Source organism: Rhinolophus sinicus, chromosome 8 (genome assembly GCF_057876585.1).
Source record: "Rhinolophus sinicus isolate RSI-liver-muscle chromosome 8, RSI-T2T, whole genome shotgun sequence".
Classification (NCBI taxonomy): Eukaryota; Metazoa; Chordata; class Mammalia; order Chiroptera; family Rhinolophidae; genus Rhinolophus; species Rhinolophus sinicus.
The window spans coordinates 36239966-36262794 of NC_142508.1; the positions used below are offsets into that span (position 1 = coordinate 36239966).

Genomic DNA, 22829 nt, shown 5'->3' on the forward strand with positions numbered 1-22829 from the left:
GAGGAGGTTTAGTAATACTATATTAAAATAATATGTTTAATCAGTATTTATGAGGACTACTTTATACCAGATACAACATGAAAAAGTAAATGTTAGAATTCGGGAAAAAGTACTGAGATGAAAGATCACCTTCACAACCAGATTTACAATGAGAATATGTAAATCAGGGGTGGCGTCATAGGAATGGCGTCAGCGGGGCGCACTTTTTGAGTTCTCCAGATCTTAGCAGAAACGGGACATTTATAACATTTATGTTCTGCTCATCACGCAGAACAGCTAAGAGACTCGTGCAAGGATTACTTGCAGGTGGGAAAATTGGGCGAGCAGGGGAAGAGGGAAGGGAGCGGAGTGGAGACGGAGCCCGCATCAGAGGCGGTGGGGACACGGTCCGCATCTGCGGCTGTGGTAACCCAGCCGACATCCGCAGCTGCAAAGATGCAGGGGATCCCAGGACGGAACAGAGAACACAAAAGCCAGGAGGTGGGCTCTTTCCCTGCATCCCACAGCTGATCTCTCCCACTGAGGGGGCAGCATATACAGCATTTGAGGCAATAACCTCAGCTGATACCTCCAGGTAAGCCCTAGGCCGGACAAAGGACACAAACTCCATACGTGGGCTCCTCCCCCCGCTCTTCCAATCCTGTCCCTGCCCTTCCAGAGACTTGAACTGGCCCCTGAACTGAGGAGTGATGTCAGATTGCAAAGGAGCCTTGGTGCTCGGGCTCTGGGAAGACTGGCGGGCGGCTCTGGCCCAGGGAGAAGGCTGGGAGGAGTGTGGTTTTTGCTGGGCTAAGAGAGAGGGGACTCCTCCGCCCCCAGCCACCACCGTTTCTGGCCTGCGGGAAGAGTGTGACATGGCTGGGCTGGGAGAGAGAAGACCCCTCCATCCCCAGCCCCCACCCTTTCTGGCCTGCCTAGGGCGGGACAATTACATCTGCGGAGGCACTCCCAGGGATCAGCAGTAAGTGGCAGACGCAGCTGTGGGCTTTTAGCAGCTCAGAAATCTCCCGCCCACCACACACACACACACACACACACACACACACACACGGAAGAAGTGCCCTAAGACTTAGGAGAACTGGACACAGGGCTGGTGGTGCTACTCTCAGTGTGCATATGTGCAGGCAAGGGCAGAAACTGCACTGGCTTTGTAAAAACTACCATCCAGACCCCTCAGCCCCACGCATCTAAATCTGCAGTCCCAACGTCACTCTGGGCACCAGGTGACTAGCTCTGCCTGCACAATACGCAGGGGACTCTTTGGTACAGCAGAGGACAACCTGGAGGTTACTTGGTGGGCTTAAGCCAAGACTGGCACTGCTTTTTGTTTGGTTTGGTTTTGTCTTCATATATTTGATATCATTGCCTGTGTTGAGTATGGGTTGTCGGTTGTTTTTACATGTGAATGTATTTGATTTTTTCTTTCTTGTTGTTGTTGTGCTTGGTGATTTGCTTTGTTCTGAAATTGCCCTACCAGGGCCCAACTTAAGAGGCACAAGATTCAACATACCCAGAGACCAACTCCAGACCAAACCAGAGTACTACTGGGTCTGACCTACAAGTGACACACCCAGTGGGAATTCTCTACATGCACAAGAGCCCATAGAGGCCAAACCACATTTAAGCGGTCAACCCTCACGCAGCAGAACACCCTGCGGTGGGCAGAGCCAAGTCTCACAACTAGTTAGCCTAGGAGTTAACCCCACCTACTCACAAACGAAAAGCAATTAAAGATCTTCTTTAACAGGACAATATACACAACACAAGAGTCACCTTTGGAGCACACGCAGAGGAGAAGAACAAAGTAGTGCAAGTCAAATATAAAGGACACATACTACATAAGATAACCCAGCAAGAACTAAGAACTCTAGGGGATCTACCTAATACATCGAAGCAAACACAGAGAGTCAGCTAGAATGGGGAAACAAAGAAACATGTCCCACATAAAAGAACAGAAGAAACCTCCAGAAATGGAACCAAATGAAACAGAGGTAACCAACCTATCAGAGACAGAGTTCAGAACACTGATGATAAAATGTTTAAGGAACTTAGAGATGACATAAAGAAGGATGTAGAAATCATAACGAACAACCAGTTAGAACTAAAGAACACAATTACCGAAATAAAGAACTCACTTGAAGGAATTAACAGCAGGTTAGATGAAGCAGAGGATCGAATCAGCGACTTAGAAGACAAGTTAGCAGAGATCACCCAAACAGAACAACAGAAAGAAAAAAGAATAAAAAACAATGCAAATGGTTTAAGAGACCTATGGGATAACATCAAGCGCAACAACATGCGCATCAGAGGAATGCCAGAAGGTGAAGAGAGGAAGCAAGGGATTGAGAACATATTTGAAATAATAATGTCCGAAAACTTCCCTAACCTGATGAAGGAAACCAACATACAAGCCCAGGAAGTGCAGAGAGTTCCAACCAGGATAAACCCAAACAGGTCCACACCAAGACACATTATAGTTAAAATGGCAAAGGCTAAAGACAAAGAGAGGATCCTAAAAGCAGCAAGAGAAAGACAGAGGGTTACATACAAGGGAACTCCCATAAGACTATCAAATGACTTTTCTGCACAAACAATGAAGGCCAGGAGGGAGTGGCAGGAGATACACAAAGTGATGGAAAACAAAGGCCTACAACCTAGATTGCTTTACCCAGCAAGGCTATCATTTAAAGTTGACAGAGAGATAAAGAGCTTCCCAGAAAAGAATAAGCTAACAGAATTTATTACCACCAAGCCAGCATTGCAAGAAACACATAAAGGACTTCTGTAAATAGAAGAAAGATGAAAACAATCTAACTACAAATTTAAAAATGGCAATAACTATGTACCTATCAATAATCACTTTAAATGTAAACGGATTAAATGCTCCAATCAAGAGACATAGGGTGGCTGAGTGGATAAGAAAGCAAGACCCTTGTATATGCTGTATACAAGAGACTCACCTCAGATCAAAAGACACACACAGGCTGAAAGTGAAGGGTTGGAGTAAGATATTTCATGCAAATGGGAATGAGAAAAAAAGCTGGAGTTGCAATACTTATTTCTGACAAAATAGACTTTAAAATGAAGAAAATATTAAAAGGCAAAGATGGGCACTATATAATAATAAAGGGATCGATCCGACAAGAGGACATAACCCTAGTAAACATCTATGCACCCAACATAGGAGCACCTAAATATATAAAACAGATATTGGCTGACATAAAGACAGAGATCAACAGTAACACTATCATAGTAGGGGACTTCAACACACCTCTGACAACAAGGGACAGGTCTTCTAGACAGAAAATCAATATGAAAACAACAGCCTTAAATGATACATTGGACCACTTGGATTTAATTGATATTTTCAGAGCATTTCACCCCAATGCTGCAGAATACACGTTCTTCTCAAGCGCACATGTGGCGTTTTCCAAGATAGATCATATGTCAGGCCACAAAACAAGTCTTGATAAATTTAAGAAAATTGAAATCCTACCAATTGTCTTCTCTGACCACAGTGCTATGAAATTAGAAATGAACTACAGGAAAAAAACTGGAAGACACACAAATTCATGGAGGCTGAATAACATGTTACTAAATAATGAATGGGTCAAGCAAGAAATCAAAAGATGTCTCGAGACAAACGAAAATGAAAACACAACGACCCAAAATCTATGAGATGCCGTGAAAGCAGTCCTAAGAGGGAAATTCATAGCATTGCAGGCCTACCTAAAGAAACAAGAAACATCACTAATCAACAGTTTATCTTCACACTTAAGTGATCTGGAAAAAGAACAGCAAAATAAGCCCAAAGGTAGCAAAAGGAAGGAGATAATAAAGATCAGAGTGGAAATAAATGAAATAGAAACCAGAAAAAACAATACAAAAGATCAATGAATCCAAGAGTAGGTTCTTAGAGAAGATAAACAAAATTGACAAACCTTTAGCCAGACTCGTTTAAAAAAAGAGAGAGAGGACCCAAATTAATAAAATCAGAAATGAAAGAGGAGAAGTGACAACAGACACCGCAGAAATACAAAAAAAAATTAAGAAATTACTATGAGCAACTATATGCCAACAAATTTGACAATCTGGAAGAAATGGATAATTTTCTAGAGGCACACAGCCTTCCAAGGCTAACTCAAGAAGAAACAGAAAACCTGAATAGACTGATTACCACCAGGGAAATTGAATCAGTACTCAACAATCTCCCAACAAACAAAAGCCCTGGACCAGATGGCTTTACAGGTGAATTTTACAAAACGTTCAAAAAAGAATTATCAGTCGGTAACCACAAGATGGCCATGGGGCTTTGAAAATTAATTTGGGAACGTAATCAATAATGTAAAGATTTTGTAGGGTATCCGATGGACATGTGCCCCATTAGGGAGACCACCTCAAGGATGATGTAGATGCCTGATCTCTGCACGGTACACCTGAAGCTGAACAATAATGAATGCCAACTATAATTTTATATATATATATATTTATATATATATATATATATATATATATATATATATATATATATATTTGTATGTATATGGTTACAGGAAGCGGAGTACAACATTAGGAATAGAGACAGTGGAAATGTAATGGCTCTGTGCGATGTCAGAGGGATGGTGGATGGGGGAGGGGGGTTCACACAGTGTGAGGGATATAAATGATAAACGTCTAAGTTTTGCTTTGTCTTGTGCACCTGAAACTAATAAAATTATATTTTTTTAAAAAAAGAATTATCACCTATTCTCCTCAAGCTCTTCCAAAAAATTCAGAAGGAGGTAAGACTCCCAAACACTTTTTACGAAGCCACTATCACCCCGATCCCAAAATCAGACAAAGACACCACAAAAAAAGAAAACTACAGGTCGATATCGCTAATGAACATAGATGCAAAAATCCTCAACAAAATATTAGCGAACAGAATTCAGCAATACATTAAAAAGATCATACACCATGATCAAGTGGGATTCATCCCTGCTATGCAAGGGTGGTTCAACATCCGCAAATCAATTAATGTGATACACCACATTAATAAAATTAAAAATAAAAATCACATGATCATACCAATAGATGCAGAAAAAGCATTTGATAAAATCCAGCAGCCATTTATGATAAAAACCCTTAAGAAAGTGGGAATAGAGGGACCATATCTCAACATAAAAAGGCCATATATGATAAACCCACAGCTAATATCATACTCAATGGGAAAAAGCTAAAACCATTCCCCTTAAGATCAGGAACAAGGCAAGGTTGCCCACTTTCTCCACTTCTATTCAACATAGTGCTGGAAGGTCTAGCCACAGCAATCAGAAAAGAAAAAGAAGTAAAAGGCATCCAAATCGGTAAGGAGGAATTAAAATTGTCATTCTATGCAGATGATATGATACTCTATAGAGAGAACCCTAAAGACTCCACCAAGAAACTATTAGAGCTGATAGATTAATTTAGTAAAGTAGCAGGATACAAAATTAATATTCAGAAATCAGTTGCATTTGTATATACCAATAATAAAACATCAGAAGGAGAAATTAAAAGAGCAATCCCATTTACAGTTGCTCCAAAGACTATAAAATACCTGTGAATAAATTTAACCAAAGAAGTAAAAGATCTGTACTCAGAAAATTATAAGACACTGAAGAAAGAAATGAAAGAAGCTACAAATAGATGGAAACACATACCAATTCATGGATAGGAAGACTTAATATAGTTAAAATGTCCATACTGCCTAAGGCAATATACATATTCAACACAATTCCTATCAAACTGCCAACGACATTTTTCACAGAAATAGAACATATAATCCTAAAATTTATATGGGACCATGAAAGACCCCGGATAGCCTCAGCAATCTTGAGAAATAAGAACAAAGTGGGAGGTATAACAATACCTGACATCAAATTATACTACAAGGCTACAGTATTCAAAACAGCATGGTACTGGCATAAAAACAGACACATAGATCAATGGAACAGAATAGAGAGTCCAGAAATAAATCCATGCCTATATGGCCATTTAATCTATGACAATGGAAGCAAGAATGTATGGTGGGGTAAAGACAGTCTATTCAATAAATGGTGCTGAGAAACCTGGACTGACACATGCAAAAAAATAAAGCTGGACCACCTCCTTACACCATATACAAAAATAAACTCAAAATGGCTTAAAGACTTAAATGTAAGATCTGAAACCATAAAATTCCTAGAAGAAAATATAGGAAGAAACTTCACAGACATTACCCCGAGTAAGATTTTTACTGATATATCCCCTTGTGCGAGGAAAGTGAGAGAAAAAATAAACATGTGGGATTATATCAAACTAAAAAGTTTTTTCACAGCAAAGGAAACCATCAATAAAACAAAAAGGGATCCTACTGAATGGGAAAATATATTTGCCAATGACATATCTGATAAGGGGTTAATATCACAAATTTATAAAAAACTCACTCAACTCCAAAAAAACAAACAACCCAATTAAAAAATGGGCAGAGGACATGAAGAGACATTTTTCTAAAAAGGACATACAGATGGCAAAAAGACATATACAGAAATGCTCAACCTCATTAACCATCAGAGAAATGCAAATAAAAACCACAATGAGATACCACCTCACCCCAGTCAAAATGGCTATCATCAATAAATCAACAAACAACAAGTGCTGGCATGGATGTGGAGAAAAGGGAACGCTTATGCAGTGTTGGTGGGAATGCAGATTGGTGCAGCCACTATGGAAAACAGTATAGAGGTATCTCAAAAATCTGGAAATGGAACTACCTTGTTCCCACTCCTAGATATCTATCTGGAGAAATCCAAAACTCCAATTCAAAAATCTTTATGCACTCCTATGTTTATTGCAGCACTATACACAATAGCCAAGACATGGAAACAACCAAAATGCCCATCGGTAGATGACTGGATTAAGAAACTGTGGTACATTTATACAATGGAGTATTACGCAGCCATAAAGAAGAAAGAAATCTTACCATTTGCAACAACATGGATGGACCTAGAGAACATTATGTTAAGTGAAATAAGTCAGACAGAGAAAGACAAATACCATATGATCTCACTTATATGCGGAATCTAAAGAAAAGAATAAGTGAATGAACTAATCAGAAACAGTTTGGAGACATAGAGGAAAAACTGAGGGCTGCTAGATGGGCGGGGGGGTGGGGATAAGGGGGAAGGTGAGGGATTTAGAAAATAGTCGGTAACCACAAGATGGCCACGGGGTTTTGAAAATTAATTTGGGGAACGTAATCAATAATGTAAAGATGTTGTAGGGTATCCGATGGACACGTGTCCCATTTGGGAGACCACCTCAGGGATGACGTAGATGCCTGATCTCTGCACTGTGCACCTGAAGCTGAACAATAATGAATGCCAACTATGATTTTATATATATATGTATATATATATGTATGTATATATATATGTATATATATGTACGTATATGGTTGCAGGAAGTGGAGTACAGCATTAAGAATAGAGACAGTGGAAATGTAATGGCTCTGTGCGATGTCAGATGGATAGTGGATGGGGGGAGGGGGTTCACACAGTGTGAGGGATATAAATGATAAACGTCTAAGTATTGCTTTGTCTTGTGCACCTGAAACTAATAAAATAAAAAATAATAAAAAGAATATGTAAATCATAAGTTTATACTATTTGTTTAAAGTTAGAATATATAGCTCATAAGGTTCTAAATAGTTAATTAAATTGAGTTGTAATTTCCAATTCCAGTTATCTATTTCTATGCAACAAGCCACCCCAAAAAAACATTAATTTTTATATGGATTCAGTGGGTCAGGAAATGAGACAGGGCCCCATGGTGATGGCTTTTATGTTCTTGGCTTCCCAAGACCATTCTCAGCTTTAATGATTTGCTGGAGATCTCACAGTACTCAACAATGCTCTTATGTACAATTGTAGTTTATTACAGCAGAAAGCTACAGATTAAAATCAACAACAGAGAAAGGTGCATAAGGCCAGGTCCAGGAGACACCAGGCAAAAGCTTCTAGTCTCTCTCTGTGCAATCATATGGACAGTGTTTAATGTTCTCAGCGATGATTTGTAACAACACATACTGAGTATTGCTAATCAGGAAAGCTCACTTGAGCCTTAGTGTCCAGGGTTTTTTATTTGGGGTCAGTCACAAAGACATGGCTGACCACATGAATGGCTGACTTTAGTCTGCAGCCCTTTCAGAAGTCAAACTACTGTAACAGTGTGACCCAAGGCCCTCACCATAATCACATGGTAGCATAGACTATCTGGTGAGATCCAAGGCCCCCAGGTAAACCAGATATTTCAAGGTCTTAGAGGTTACTTCTCATGAATACCAAGGGCAAACTTTTCTTTGGAATGTGCAGGGTCGACAACCTAGACTTGCTGTGTTAATCCTTAACTGCACAGCCGTCTCCACATCATAATGTCTGGAACCACAGTTCAAAAGACTCACGATGGTGGGGACTGGAATCGTCTGCAGGCTTCTTCATTCCCGTGTCTCTTTCACAGGATGATGTGATTCAAAAGCTCAGCTTAGCTGAGGTTGTTGACTGGAGGCCTTGTGCATGGCCTCCCCATGTGGCCTGTGCTTTTCACAGCATGATGCCGGACTCTGAGGGAACCAAAGTAAAACTGCATGGCCTTTTCTGCCTTGGCCTTGGAAGTTATGCATAGTTATTTCTGCTGCATTGTTATAATCAGGATTACAGTTTATGTACTTTTCTGTAATCTATTATATGCACTTAATACCCGTACTTTGGAAGTCTCTCCATATCAGCATGTAAATAACAAATAATAAATGAAAAAAAATTTTGAGACCTACAATGTGCTCTACCTACTCTAACTTCAGCCATTTAATTTCACAACTTAGGAGGAAATAGATTTGCAGTGTTTTGAATGCTCATGGTTTCATTATGCTGTCTTTCATGTCACTTCTTTTCAGAGGTGACAGTGCCATGTCACCTCTCCCCTCTGCAACTCACTCTAAAACATAGAATTGATCTCATAAGAATTGGTTCCAGATTCAAATCTGTAAAGCTCAATGTTTATAATTTTTCTCCTCCCCATGGGTGCCCACATGGTCTATATTTCTTACTTGCCCTGTATAAATGTATTATATGTTCATGCTCTTACATTTCTCTCTCTACAAGTTAGTATGCTCCTTCAGGGTAGGAGCAAGTCTTATTTATAAAGGAATGCCTAGTACCGTGTCCAAGATATAGGTGCCTACACATAGGTTGTAAACAGTGTCTAGACTGAAGGATTTAAGGAGGCTCTATCCTATTGCTCTTTTATGAATGACTGAATGAATGAACATGTGAATCAGTGAATGATTGGATGGAAGCCCAAAGATAGGACAATTTAAATTTAAAAAATGGTTTTTACTACAATGTATAATGCAAAACTAATATACGGAACACAGTTAAATGACTTACCATGGGAAAAATTATAAGGAATTCCCATTTATCTTCATAATATCAGCCAATGATAATCCCTTGAGAATGAATCGAATCTTCTGTGACAGGGCTCACTGTCATTCTAGGATGTGGCTGTGGTCTTCACCTGGGAGGAGTGGCAGCCATGGGACCCCATTCAGAAGAACCTGTATCAAGATGCGATGTTGGAAAATTATAGCAGAAAATTATATCAGTGGGTAAGCAGAGCGTTCCCTGGTAAACGTAGGCAATCAATTGTCTTTCCTTTTTCCTTTCCCTTTTCAGTGACGAAAGGGGTGGAGCCTTATAAGTGCCTTACTTTTCTTAGATTTGAGTTTCATGCATCACAGATTTTAATACCTTTTTGGCCTCTAACAGAGTGGTTTTTTTCCTCACTTCTGAAGTAAAAGGCGTTTATATGGCCAAGATGTAAATTGTTCAGCCCATTAAATGTAATCTTTCTCATTTATCAGAGGCCTTGTAGCCCGAGTATTTGGGTCTATGGGTCTGTTATAATTTTCCTTGAGAAGGGTATCAAGTTATCAAAGCAGATGCGTTCTATCAGTTGGAGCAAGAAACACCATGGATAATAGAGGAAGAAATCCAGAGTCAGATTCATCTAGGTGAGTGAAGAATCGGTCTTGTGGGATAAATGGAAGTAAAATCCCAGTTGGTCAGAAAAAGGGAGGCACTTCTGAAATGTTGTTTGGAGCAATCTTGGTGTTTTTAAGCTCTGCATGTGATTCAGAACAGCTGACATAAGCTCCTACATACATGAATATTGACTGTACTTTTTAATCTCTCCATATTAGGACTCTTTCGCTTGGCTTTTAAAAGATACGTTTCCTTCTTCTATGTACTTTAATCAGATCTCTCTCTAGTTCATCCTGGAACTTGCTCCTAATTCGTCTTTCTCCCTGGTATCCTCACGTCACCTGCCGTCTCCTTATTTCCATCTCCCTAACCCGTGGTTGTGGCTCACTTTTCTTACTCACCCAAGCATCTGTAAGTTCTTCCCTCTTCTCTTCATTTTGTGCATCTCCCATATGTCTTGTAATTTCTTCCATTTGTTTTTCTATTTCCATTTATAAATGTTTGACTTTTGTTATATACCCACAGTCTTCATTTCCTCTTTTCTCTTTTGCCTTTATATGAGATTCAATTTCTATTATATGCTCATTGTGAATTCATTTGTCTCCTTTCTAGAAGACAACTGGCAAGTTGATAATCATACAGATTATCTAGAAAACCAAGGCAACCTTGAAACTGCAGAAAATCACCACAAAAATAATGCATTTGGAAAAATATCTTCTCTGAGCTTAAACCTTGATGTCCCTTTAGCACAAAAATCTCATACACTTGAGAAACTTGGAAAACATTTGAAACCTAATCTAGAATATATTATTCAGAATAAAAGCTATGTGAGAAATGACATTGAATTTAACGGATATGACAAATTATTTCTTTATACTAAGTGAGAGAAAATTCATACTGGAGAAAAATACAATGAATATAATCAATATGTAGAGGCTTTCAGTCATAAGTCACAGCTTATTAAACATTGGAAAACTCAAACAGAAGAAAAACAGTATAACTATAGTGACTGCAGGAAAGCCTTTTCCCAGAAATCAGACCTCATTAAGCATCAAAGAACACACACCGGAGAGAAACGCTATGGTTGCAATAGATGTTAGAAAGCCTTCAGTCGGAAGTCCCATCTCATTTTACACCAGAGAATCCATACAGGGGAGAAACCTTATGAATGTAATAAATGTGGGAAAGCCTTTACTGATAAGTCATGCCTTAATAAACATCAGAGAACTCACACAGGGGAGAAATGGTTTGAGTGTCGTATATGTCAGAAAAGCTTCAGCGATAAGTCACAACTCACTTTACATCAAAGAACTCACATGGGAGAGAAACCCTACAGATGTGGTGAATGTCAGAAAAGCTTCAGCAGTAAATCACAGTTCATTATTCATCAGCGATCTCACACAGGAGAAGAACCTTATGGTTGCAGTGAATGTGGAAAAACATTTCCCCTTAAGTTTAGCCTCATTTTACATTAAAAAAACTCATAGAGGGGCAAACCTTATGGATGCAATGAATGTGGGAAAGCCTTCTTCCAGAGATCTGAGCTCATTAGACATCAGAGAACTCACACAGGAGAGAAACCTTATAATTGCAGTAAATGTGGAAAAGGCTTTAGTGTAAAGTCAATCCTCAATACTCACTGGAGAACTCATACGGGAGAGAAACCCTATGGATGCAATGAATGTGGGAAAACATTCTCTATCAAGTTTAGTCTCATCCTACACCAAAGAACTCATACAGGTGAGAAACCCTACAAATGCAGTCAATGTCAGAAAGCTTTCACCCAAAAGTCACACCTCACTATTCATCATAGGTCTCACACTGGAGAAAAACCTTACGAATGCAGTGAATGTCACAAAGCCTTCAGCCGGAAGTCATATCTCCTTATTCACCAGAGAATTCACTCGGGGGAGAAACCTTACAAATGCCTTGAATGTGGGAAAACTTTCTCTCACAAGTTTAGCCTCGTTATTCATCAGAGACTCCACACAGGAGAGAAACCCTATGGATGCAGTGAATGTGGGAAAACTTTTCCTATTAAGTTTAGCCTCATTTTATATCAGAAAACACACACTGGAGAAAAACCCCATGAATGTAGTAAATGTCAGAAATCTTTCACCCAGAAGTCACATCTGATTATACATCAAAGAACTTACACAGGTGAGAAACCTTATGGATGCAGTGAGTGCTGGAAAACTTTCTCCCACAAATTCAGCCTCATTTTATATCAGAAAACTCATAGAGGAGGGAAATCATGAATGAAGTAAATATCCAAAATTTGTCATTGAGCGTGAATAGGTTATTACACCAGAGTTTACAAAGGAGGGAAACCTTAAGGTTGCAGCAGATGTGAACATGCTTTCTTCTCAAACTCACACCTCACTACTTATCAGAGAATAGTACTGGGTAGAACACCAGACAGGAACTACCTTTCACAAGAAATACCAATTGATTATTGCTCAAAGGGAACAAATAGGAAGGAACATCTTTGTATGTATTGTTTGTGGGGATGTTCTCAGCATGAGATTCAGCTATTGGAGAATTGACACTGAGGAAAAAAGTTTTATACTTTATAGAATCTGGGGAATCATGCTTTCATGGGTATCATTTTATGAGGGAAGTCATTTTCTGTAATTGTGACAATAAAAATTATAGAAAGTATTTAATATGTAAATAAATACACTTGTCAGAAAACAAAGCAAAAAATTTATCAGAACTATGTAAGAATGTGTGTTTTGTACCTATTTTTATTATAAAGATTGTTCATATTTTGCAGTTGCACGTGTTAATGTAACAATGGGGACTGCCTAGTACATGTGCTTAAATGTACATAAAGCTTTCCCATAAAATATCTGCATTGAATTGTATCATTTCAATGCTACAGAAATTGTAATTGAATTACATGGTCCATTATTTAATAAGAAATCTTAATAAAATACTTAATATTTCCTCCTCCCCCCACTTGCTGGTATTAGTAAACGGGCCTGACAGATTTTGAGCCTCTCTTGAGTATAACTTTTTTGCATTGGTTCTAAGTTAGAAATTTTTCCCCCCATATTAACAATGCTGAAGGTAAAATGCAGCATACAGTCAATGGCTTGGCATATTTAAATGGAGATCGTGGTACATAAAATAAAATAGTGGTGCATCATACAACCAAAGGTATCTTAGCTTGGATGAAATATACTAGAAGTCATCATCTTTATAAAGAATTTTGTTTCTTCTAAACCAGCCAGATGTTTATGGTTTGGAGATGATGACTAGTCATTGATTTTATACTTGTGAGAATTCTAAACAGTTTGAGAGAGGGTCACTGATATCAGAAAACAGAAATTAAATATTAGCTTTAGTCCTGGTATTACTTTAAAAACGTGGCTTGTTTTTATGGTCAAATAAAGTAGGCTTCTACTTTCCCCATACTGCACAAATTATGCTTCCCTTTGAAAGAGCATCAGCCAGACTTTTACAGTTTTCATTATCCCCCTGTAGAATATAACTGGAAAGTTTCATAAGTTCTTCTCTTACATGGGGATTAAACTCAAATACAATGAGCTTGATTTTAATTTTACAAAAAATAGGTTTCCTTTTCCAGCACAGTGTTTCACATTAAAATGGGTGAACTGCAACTATAGCAGTTACCTAGTTTAAGGCGACTGAGTGGGCGCATGAGACTCCACAAGTTATATTTACATAAGACTCTAATAAGTCAAAAGCTACAATATAGCATGAGAAAGGAGGAAGAAAAAAGCACAGGTAATCATCAAGGTGTTTTGCAATATGCAGGCACAGGTTCTAGGGACCTTTTCCAGTTGCATCAAACACTATTCATCTTCAAATCACAAACCACCAAAATACATATGAAGTATCTCAGTTCCAGGAGAACCAAAGCATGTTTACTGAGAGGTCTTTTATATTCAGTGGTCACATAGCCAAAACCTGCGAAGAGGTGTAAACCTATTTTCAATAAGCAATGTAGACAAGCTGGTACCTGCATCTTAAGCGATGCAGTATAGCATGAGAAAAAAAGCAGGGGGCACAACTAATATTAATCCCAGGGACACTAACAGACTTTCTATTCCAAACTCATCATTCCTCATCCTTGCTCATTCTCTGGGTCTCTTACCCTCAAATCCTGTTTGCAGGGAATTAACTGCTATTGGATAACAACCAAGAGTTAAGTAAAGCCTCTTTTCCAGGTTAAATTTGAATCCTAAACCCAAACTTTCTTTAATATGTTTAAAGTATCTACTTGATCTTGTGAGACTGGAGGTTAGATAAACTAGCGCTCACAAGGCAAACTCATTGGTTCTGTCTATTTGTGATTCAATCCTGTTTCATGATGATGTGACTAGTAGCTAACAATTGTATTGCTGACCCCATCTGTGCTTTCCTTACTAGCCAGGACCTGTCTGGGTGCAAGAACATGTACCAATGAGAAAGACTTTTCTGAGTTGCAGAATCTTCTTTTTTCACGTTGTGCTGATTATCAGCAATGTGGGAACTGGTGGAAAAACATGTCAAGGCCACATCAAAAGAATAAATAAACATTTTCCATGATTTCTTCTCACTACATGGTATAGGTTTACCTCGCCATTCTATCATAACAGGTAACAAACCTAAAATTGGCAGTGGGTTTTCAGGAGAACTAGCATATTGAAGATGTAGCTGTAGAGGACTTATCTGGTGATGGCCTTTTTGTGGGACCTTCTTATCACTGAGTGGATTTGGGAGCTTTCAGCATTTTGACATCAAGACTTGTCCTGTAATACTAAGCATCAGATTACATAAGCACAAGGATCCCTTGTTTATCACATAATTCCTTAATCACAAAAATGATGAACAGAAGGCATGGCATTGATGTTGGGTGGTGGGTACACAGAAAGTAAGAAGTCTATTTATTTTCCTTTTTAAAAAAAATAGTTTCAGGTGTACAAAACAATGTAATAGCATAAGAACTTTATTTTTTATATGATTAAGTTTTTATAATGAAAAACAAGGAACACAATGACAATGAGCTGTAAAAACACTACCAAAAGACAGAAGACAAATGTACGCATTTGGCATTACTAACTAGCCCTCAATCCCTTGAGGCAGATATCCAGGTTGGCTCACCCAGTGTGAGTGAGGCTGCTCCAACATACATGTGTTCAGAAGTTGTTGCAGAATATTGGGTTAAAAGCAATGACTTGTCCCTTAATCTAAAAATTTAATCATGATGTCCTTGGTTTTGTGTGTAACTGATGTTTTTAATACCTGTCAGACCCTCTAATTTAAATGCTAATAATCTTTCTGTGACCAGCAGCCATATGCACAATTGTACCTCCATTCCTGCTGTCATTTTCATTACTCTCAATAGTTTGGTCTTTGTGAAGTGCTGTGATAGTCATTAAGGCTCTTCATAAATATTCCAGATCTCTCTCCTGGGCACAGGAAAGGACTGAATTTCTCCATCACTTTGAAGTTACATATCACTGCATGATTTGCTTTGGTCAATGAAATGAGACGGGAAGTGATTGTCACTCCTCAGTAGAAGCCATAAAAGCCAGTGTGTACTCTTCTAAGTTCTGGTTCCATCTCTCCTGGTAACCAGTAATATTCCAGGTCGGGGTTAACCCGTCTACCTGGGTCATGAGTCATGACAATGATGTACAGCAGAACTACCAGACAACCCACATGCACACGTAATACAAGTGAGAAGGAGAACTTTGTTGTTTTAAGCCACAGATATTTGGGCGTTGGTTTTATTATAACCTAAGCTAACATTTGCTTACTTAATCTGGGAATCCTGTTCATAAATTCATTTGCAACTCTGGCCTTTAAAAAAAAAGTCCAATCTACTTAGTATGGTATGCAGGGAACTTGCATTAATTATCTATTGACATACAACCATAAAATATCTCAGGCTTGGGCTGGCCAGGTGGCTCAGGTGGTTGGAGCACTGTGTTCCTAATGCTGAGTTCGCCAGTTCGATTCCCCCATGGGCCAGTGAGCTGCTCCCTCTACAGCTAAGATTGTGAACAACAGCTCTCCCTGGAGCTGGGCTGCTGTGGGCTACCATGTGCTGCCATGGGCAGGCTGGCGGCCATTGTGAGCAGCCAGCAGCCTGTGAGAGCTGCCATGAGCTGCTGTGAGCGGCCAATCAACAACTGGCAACAGACTGCATCACGAGCGCCTGTGAAGGACAGTCACCACATTTTCAGCCTATTCCTGAAAGTCAAGGGGACATTAACTCCTCCGCAGGGCCCTACGTCCCTGCGTGGTACTCGTGACGTGACTGGGGAACATAGTCCTGGCACACAGTTTCAGATAGAGTAAGTAACACAGCTTTATTTGGGAGCTAATGTCCTTCCAGAGGCCAATGCTCTGGTAAGCACAGAAGGTTATACAGAATAGAATAGAATTTCATAATGAACCAAGGCCCAGAGTTAATCGGAATGGAGAAGGTTCCTGGTCCAGGAGAGGCTACTGGGCCCACGACGGGTCTGAGGCAAGCTGGTTTTGCAAGGAAGAACTTCAGAGTCTCAGAGTATCATCGTGGTTTGCACCTCGCAGAGGACTCTGTTGGATAGTGTCTCATCCAGAGGCTTGCAGAGGGTCTTAGCCGAGTGCCCAGTCAGACCACTCACGGCATTACTCTGGAGGTCTGCTTTTATCCTCTTTTCCTTGGGCTTGTTTACTTTTTAGGTGATAACCAGATGTTGTTTGCCAGGAGTTTTTTACCCCTTAGACGATAACCAGAATTTGCTTGGTAAATGTGTTTATCACTCAATTTTGTTATGCTCAGTTTCACACACAAACATATTTTTCACTTCACTCTTATCAGTCTCAAAAATATGTGGCCACAGTCCTGTCCGTACTAAACAACTTGTTTTGCAAACCTCAATCCAACATATATAATACATTTTATATGCTCTATACACTGCCCCCGCTGGGGCAAGGCTCATAACACCAGCACGGGCCAGGGAGCTGTGTCCTACACAACTGGACTGAGAAACAACAGCTTGAACCGGAGTGAGGGCGGGAGGCGTAAGAAGAGGGGGGAAATAAATATATATATATATCAGGCTTTTTAAAATCCTAGACAGGCCAGTCCTAAAATTCTTATAAGAGACAGTCAAGAATATCTCAAGCAACTCTTAAAAGAATATGATAGTTATTTGCTCTACTTGATAACAAACAAGATTTACTATAAATTTATAGTAATTAATATTAATTACTATATAATTAATAGTATTAAGTACAGGAATAAATACATATTCCGAATTATAAAAGAGAGCTCTGAAATTGATCTATACATATGGAAATTGCATATATAACAGAGGCCATTACAAGTCAGTATAAAAGAGTCATTACATGCAGGTAGCCAAGTCTGAGTTTAACGACTCACCTCAATTCAGCCACCAGCTAGCTGCAAGTTCAGGGGCTTCCAAGGCCACCCTTACTTCTGACCAACTGGCTACAAATTTAGGAGTCCCCATGTCCACCCTCAGGTTTAATAGACCCCTTCCTCAGGTGATAAAGACTCACAAAACTCACTGAAAGTTCTACTCTTGTAATTACAGTTTTATTATGGCATAAGGATACAAATTAGAACCAGCCAAAAGGAGAGACACGTAGGGAATAGCCTGGGGAGGTTGTAAACCTAACATGCTTGACTTGGGGTTAAACTCAATCTCCAGCCTCCTACACTCCCTGTAGGTCAGACTGATACACGATTCAAAGCCCCAACCTTCTAGTCACATGATCTTTCTGGCTGGCCAGCTGCTGGCCTGAGTCCTCCCCAGAGCAGAAACTGTGGTTTGAGGGCCCTTCCATAAATAACAAAGACATTCAGGACATTCTAAGTGTTTAGAGGTTATGTCTTTCTTAGGAACCAGGGACAAAGGCCAGCCAAACTATTGCAGTTATTTTTAAAAGGGTGCTAGGATAATTAGTTCATATGGAAAAAATAAATAAAATTAGGTATCTACTTGACACCCTACACAAATCAATGCTTTATGTACACTCTAAAAATCAGCAAACTTACTTGGTGCAAGGTCAGATAGTATTTTAGGCTTCGCAGACCACATTCGATCTCTATTTGACTTTAAAAATTTAAAAACCAATCTTAAACTCAAGGGCAAAGGCAAATGGTGGGGCTGGGTTTCGCCCATGGGGTGCAGTTTGCTGACCCCTGGTACCCTAAAATATCAACAGCAAAACTCCAAAAGTTTTAAAGAAAATGTCTTTATGATCTTCATGTGGGGAAGGATTTCTTTAAAAAAACTTAGAAAGCACAACTTATAATGGGAAAGATAGTTAAATTTCAGCTAAATTAAAATTAGATAGTTCTGTATAATAGACATAAAAAACTAGTAAAAACAAAAACAAGCTGCATACTGGAAGAATATATTTGCAACACAACTGAAAAAGGATGAAAACTATATAAAGAACTCTTACGAATCAGTAACAAAATGACAACAGTAAAACTCAATGGGCAGGTATTTACAGAAGGGGTGACTCTGAACAGCCAATTAATGTGGTAGACTAAACTTCATTTTTAATGGCTAATTTGTGGATGGGCTGATTCTTAGATTTTATTTCTTGTATCGGTTCAAAAAGTTTACAGCATGGGATAAGTTTTAATAGCTTTAGGACATTAATGTAAAGTGAATAGTCGATTCACATCGTCTTAAAAGTTTGTAAGGAATATTTGATTTGTCTCTACCATACCTCAGTGTTGCTACAGCTGGAGGGAGTTTGAATTAAGATGCAAAGAGAGGGTGAGACTGGAGCATACAGATGTTCCTGAATCCTCTTCTAATAATCTTACCATGTTTCCCCGAAAATAAGACCTAGCTGGACAATCAGCTCCAATGCATCTTTTGGAACAAAAATTAATATAAGATCCGGTATTATATTATATTATACCCAGTCTTATATAAGACCGGGGTTTTATGTAATATTGTATAAGACCCCGGTCTTATATTATAATAAAATAAGACCAGGTCTTACATTAATTTTTGCTCCAAAAGACGCATTAGAGCTGATTGTCCGGCTATGTCTTATTCTCGGGGAGACACGGTAGTTGCAAGTAGAGGCGCTAAGGCCTTGATGACATTGTGCAGGAAAGAATGTTTTGGTTTCTTCAAAAACCATTCGCACTGTATTGCTGATGCTACAACACCACCATAGTGGTTTTTATCATTGTTTATTTCATAGACAATTTCAAACTGTCGGTGAAAATGCATCCAGCGTAAGAGAAAGCTTATGAGTTTATTTGAGCCAAACTGATGACAATTGCCAGGAAGCAAAATCTCTAATGATTGAAAAAATGCTCCAGAAAATGGTGGTTTTGCAACTCATTTTATACATTAGAATCAAAGAAGGAGACATAAGTGGGAGTTACCTGAAATTCATTGGTGTTAGATTAAGGGGATGGGAGAAAGCAAAATGCGGAAATCTCTGGGATTGGATAAAAAGTAAAATGGCGAGACACGTACTTCTTTTATATGGATGGGTACAGGATAGTCAACATAGAGATCGTGTGTAGGTAGTAAGATAATGAGGGGCTCTGTGGTCTCCTGCTCTGGTGCAGTGGGTTGTGCCCCGAGGGGTCCAGAAAAAGAGATTACTCTGGCATTCCAAGGGTATGTTATCTTAGATGCAAAAAAGACAATAGACAGGATCACTTAAGGTAAAGACTGACCTTTGTCAAGGAAGCTACAGGCCAAGGATGTGACTACCGGCCATGACCCGCTTTATTTAGGAATTTTTATGTTCAGACCATCCTATGTGGTTAATTTCAGTCTCTGAGTTTGTAGGGCCCACCAGGCAGGCCTCCTCTGAGCTTGTCAGGTTTAGTATGTCGCCCCTTTTTTGTCTACAGGGTCAAAATATAAATTCATAGCAAAGGTCTTCTTTTTTTTCAGGCAACTGTTGAAGTTTTGTGGACAAAAAATGAGTGGCAGAGTACATGGGGAGAGCTGGTGCTCCCAGACCCTGGGTCTGAAATTGGGATGCCTTTGCTGTCAGGCATGGGGGACCTGTGTTGGTCAGGCATGAAAGGTATATGAAGAGCAAGGACTGAGAATCCTGGGGTCAAGTTTGGAGTCTTTGCAGGACACTGTCCATAGGGCTCAGTGTTCGAGAACTGAAGGGGAGGTGGTATTCATCTTGAAAGCTGTGTCTTTAGGTTAATATGGGGCTCAGTGAAGGATGAGCCGGGGTGAGACAGACCTGATAAACATTACATTTCCCCCTCAGTCATTCAAGTTCATTTCCCTTTCCAAGGACTAGTTTGCAAATTTCCTTAGGCCCCTACATCACCCCAAATAAAGGAAGTTTAGTGAGATCAAGGACTAAGCAAATCTAAACTGGTAAGCTTTCTATTAAAGATGAGGTTTCTTTCCTTCTTATTGCAAATTTACTTGGATATTTTTTTTCAGATTCTTTCTGAAAGAAAATAAAATCTGAACCAGTAAAATACATATCTAACCCCCCAATTGTATTTTCCAAAGATAACTCTTATTCAAATATTAGTATATTTCAATTATTTTCTTTTGTTTTCTCTGAGTATTTTTATAATTCAGGTAAACTCCAGAAGCATTGGTATAATTTGCTTTTTTAGTTAAATTCATATTCTAAGCATTTCCATAATACAAATTCTCTAAGAATTTTTTTTTATGTCTACACCAATACATAAACAGAAGAGATGTTGTGACTAGAATCAGATTAAACACACGAATCTACTTGGGTAACATTGGAATATTTAAAATATTTGGTTACAGTAGTCTCCCCTTATCTGTGGTTAGCTTTTCAAGGTTTCAGTTGCTCACAATCAACAGAAGGTCAAAAATATTAAACGGAAAATTCCAGAAGTAAACAATTCATAAGTTTTAAATTGGGTGCAGTTCTGAATAACGTGATGAAATTCCACTCCGGCCCACCCAGGGTGAATCATCATTTTGTCCATCGTATCCACGCTGTATACCCAACCATTAGTCACTCAGTAGCCATCTTGCTTATCAGGTCAACTGGTGAGGTAACAAAGTGTTTGTGTTCAAGTCACTCTTATTTTACTTAATAATGGCCCCAAAGCATAAGAACAGTGATGCTGGCAAGTTGGATATGCCACAAAGAAGCTGTAGTGCTTCCTTTAAGTGAAAAGGTGAGTATGTATCAAAAAAAACATATAATTATATATAAAACAATATGCATGTATAGTTATATATATAAGATAGATAGATAGATAGATAGATAGATAGATAGATAGATAGATAGATGATAGATAGATACATAGATAGATAGATAGATAGATAGATAGATAGATAGATAGATAGATACATAGATACATGGATACATGGATACATAGATACATAGATGGATAGATAGATAGGGCTTGGTACCATCTGAGGTTTCAGGCATTCATCCACTGGTGGTTTTGGACCATATCTAGCAGATTTGGGGCTAACAGTAAATGCAGCGATATTGCCCGTTGGTAAAGACAGCCCATCAGTTCTGCATCTATGTAACTTTTTCCTATCTGAATAGGAGACTGAGGGAAAGGCACTTGCTAGATTAGTATTGCTGCCAGCATCTGGATGAGCACAGCAGCCAAACCTAACATCCCATCCAAGGATGGAAAAGTCTAGGTAAGGGTAAATGACAAATGGAGAGTAGAAATAATAGCTGAAGGCAAAGGGATGCAAGCAAGAGAATACGGTTGTCTCTTAGCTCCATTATAGCCAATGCCTGAAAGGGTGAAGCCATGTTTGCCAAGATCACCCCTGCTTTTGGATCCTGACCTGAGTGACATCACCCTTATAGGCATTTTCATATAATATGATGGTGGACTGGACAGTTACTAATGACTTTATGAGACTCTAGTAGTGTGCCAGTATCTTTTGACTGATATGATTGTTTTGCGGTGAGGGATCTCTGTTTGAAGACCAGGAGGTGGACTGCAATATTCTGAATTATAAGATATTTGGTCTTTATCCACTGTTCCTGGCTCACAGCTTCCCAAACCTTTAGAATTTCCTAAGTCTTGAGAATGATAAAGGTGTATTTTGTTATGCTAATGTGGTGACTTGGACCACACCTAAGGTTGGGTGCTGGTTGTCAGGAGAACCAGCCTTGCGATAAAAGGTTTGGAACTTTCAGTCCTCCCCCCACCCCCACCTCAGGGGAAGACAGAGGGGCTGGAGTTGAGTTCCGTTCCTAATGGCCAGTGTATGAGTCAATCATGACTACATAATGAAGCCTCCGTAAAAACCCAGAAGGACAGCTCTCTGGTCCTTTTTCAGAGAGCCTCTGGGTTTGTAAATCCATGGACATTTGGCAAGAGTGGTGTGCTGGAAGGCTATGGAAGCTTGGAGCCCTTTCCCACGTACCTTACCCTATACACTTCTTCCATTTGACTTTTCCTGAGTTATGTAGCCTTTTACAACAAACAGATGATCTAGTAATTAACATGTTTCTCTGAGTTCTAGGTGCTGCTCTAGAAAATTAATCAAACCCAAGGAGGGTGTCATGAGAACCTCTGATTTATAGCCAGTCAGTCAAGTACCGGTGTCAACCTGGGCATGCAGTCGTCATTCTGAGTTGGAGGCAGTCATGGGAACCTACAGTCTATGTTTGGTTGGACAGAAACACAGGTAAGAGCCTGGGCTTGTGACCGGCATCTGAAATGTGTGTGTGTGGTTGGGGGCGGGGCGGGAATTGGAGGCGGTCTTGTAGGACTGAACCCTTAACCTGTGGAATCTGATCCTATTTGTGGGTAGATAACGTGTTTCCCCAAAAATAAGACCT

General features: G+C 39.3%; 1 protein-coding gene across 1 annotated transcript in view; it reads left to right on the forward strand.

The window, feature by feature from the left end:
- The window catches only part of LOC148757521 (uncharacterized), a 17596-nt gene extending 5301 nt beyond the window's left edge, over positions 1-12295 (forward strand). Inside the window, 4 exon segments of the mRNA XM_088800728.1 lie at positions 9974-10066; positions 10785-10904; positions 11076-11490; positions 11575-12295. Of these exon segments, the coding sequence (XP_088656854.1) occupies positions 9974-10066; positions 10785-10904; positions 11076-11490; positions 11575-12295 (1349 nt within the window).
- The last annotated feature ends 10534 nt before the right edge of the window (positions 12296-22829 follow it).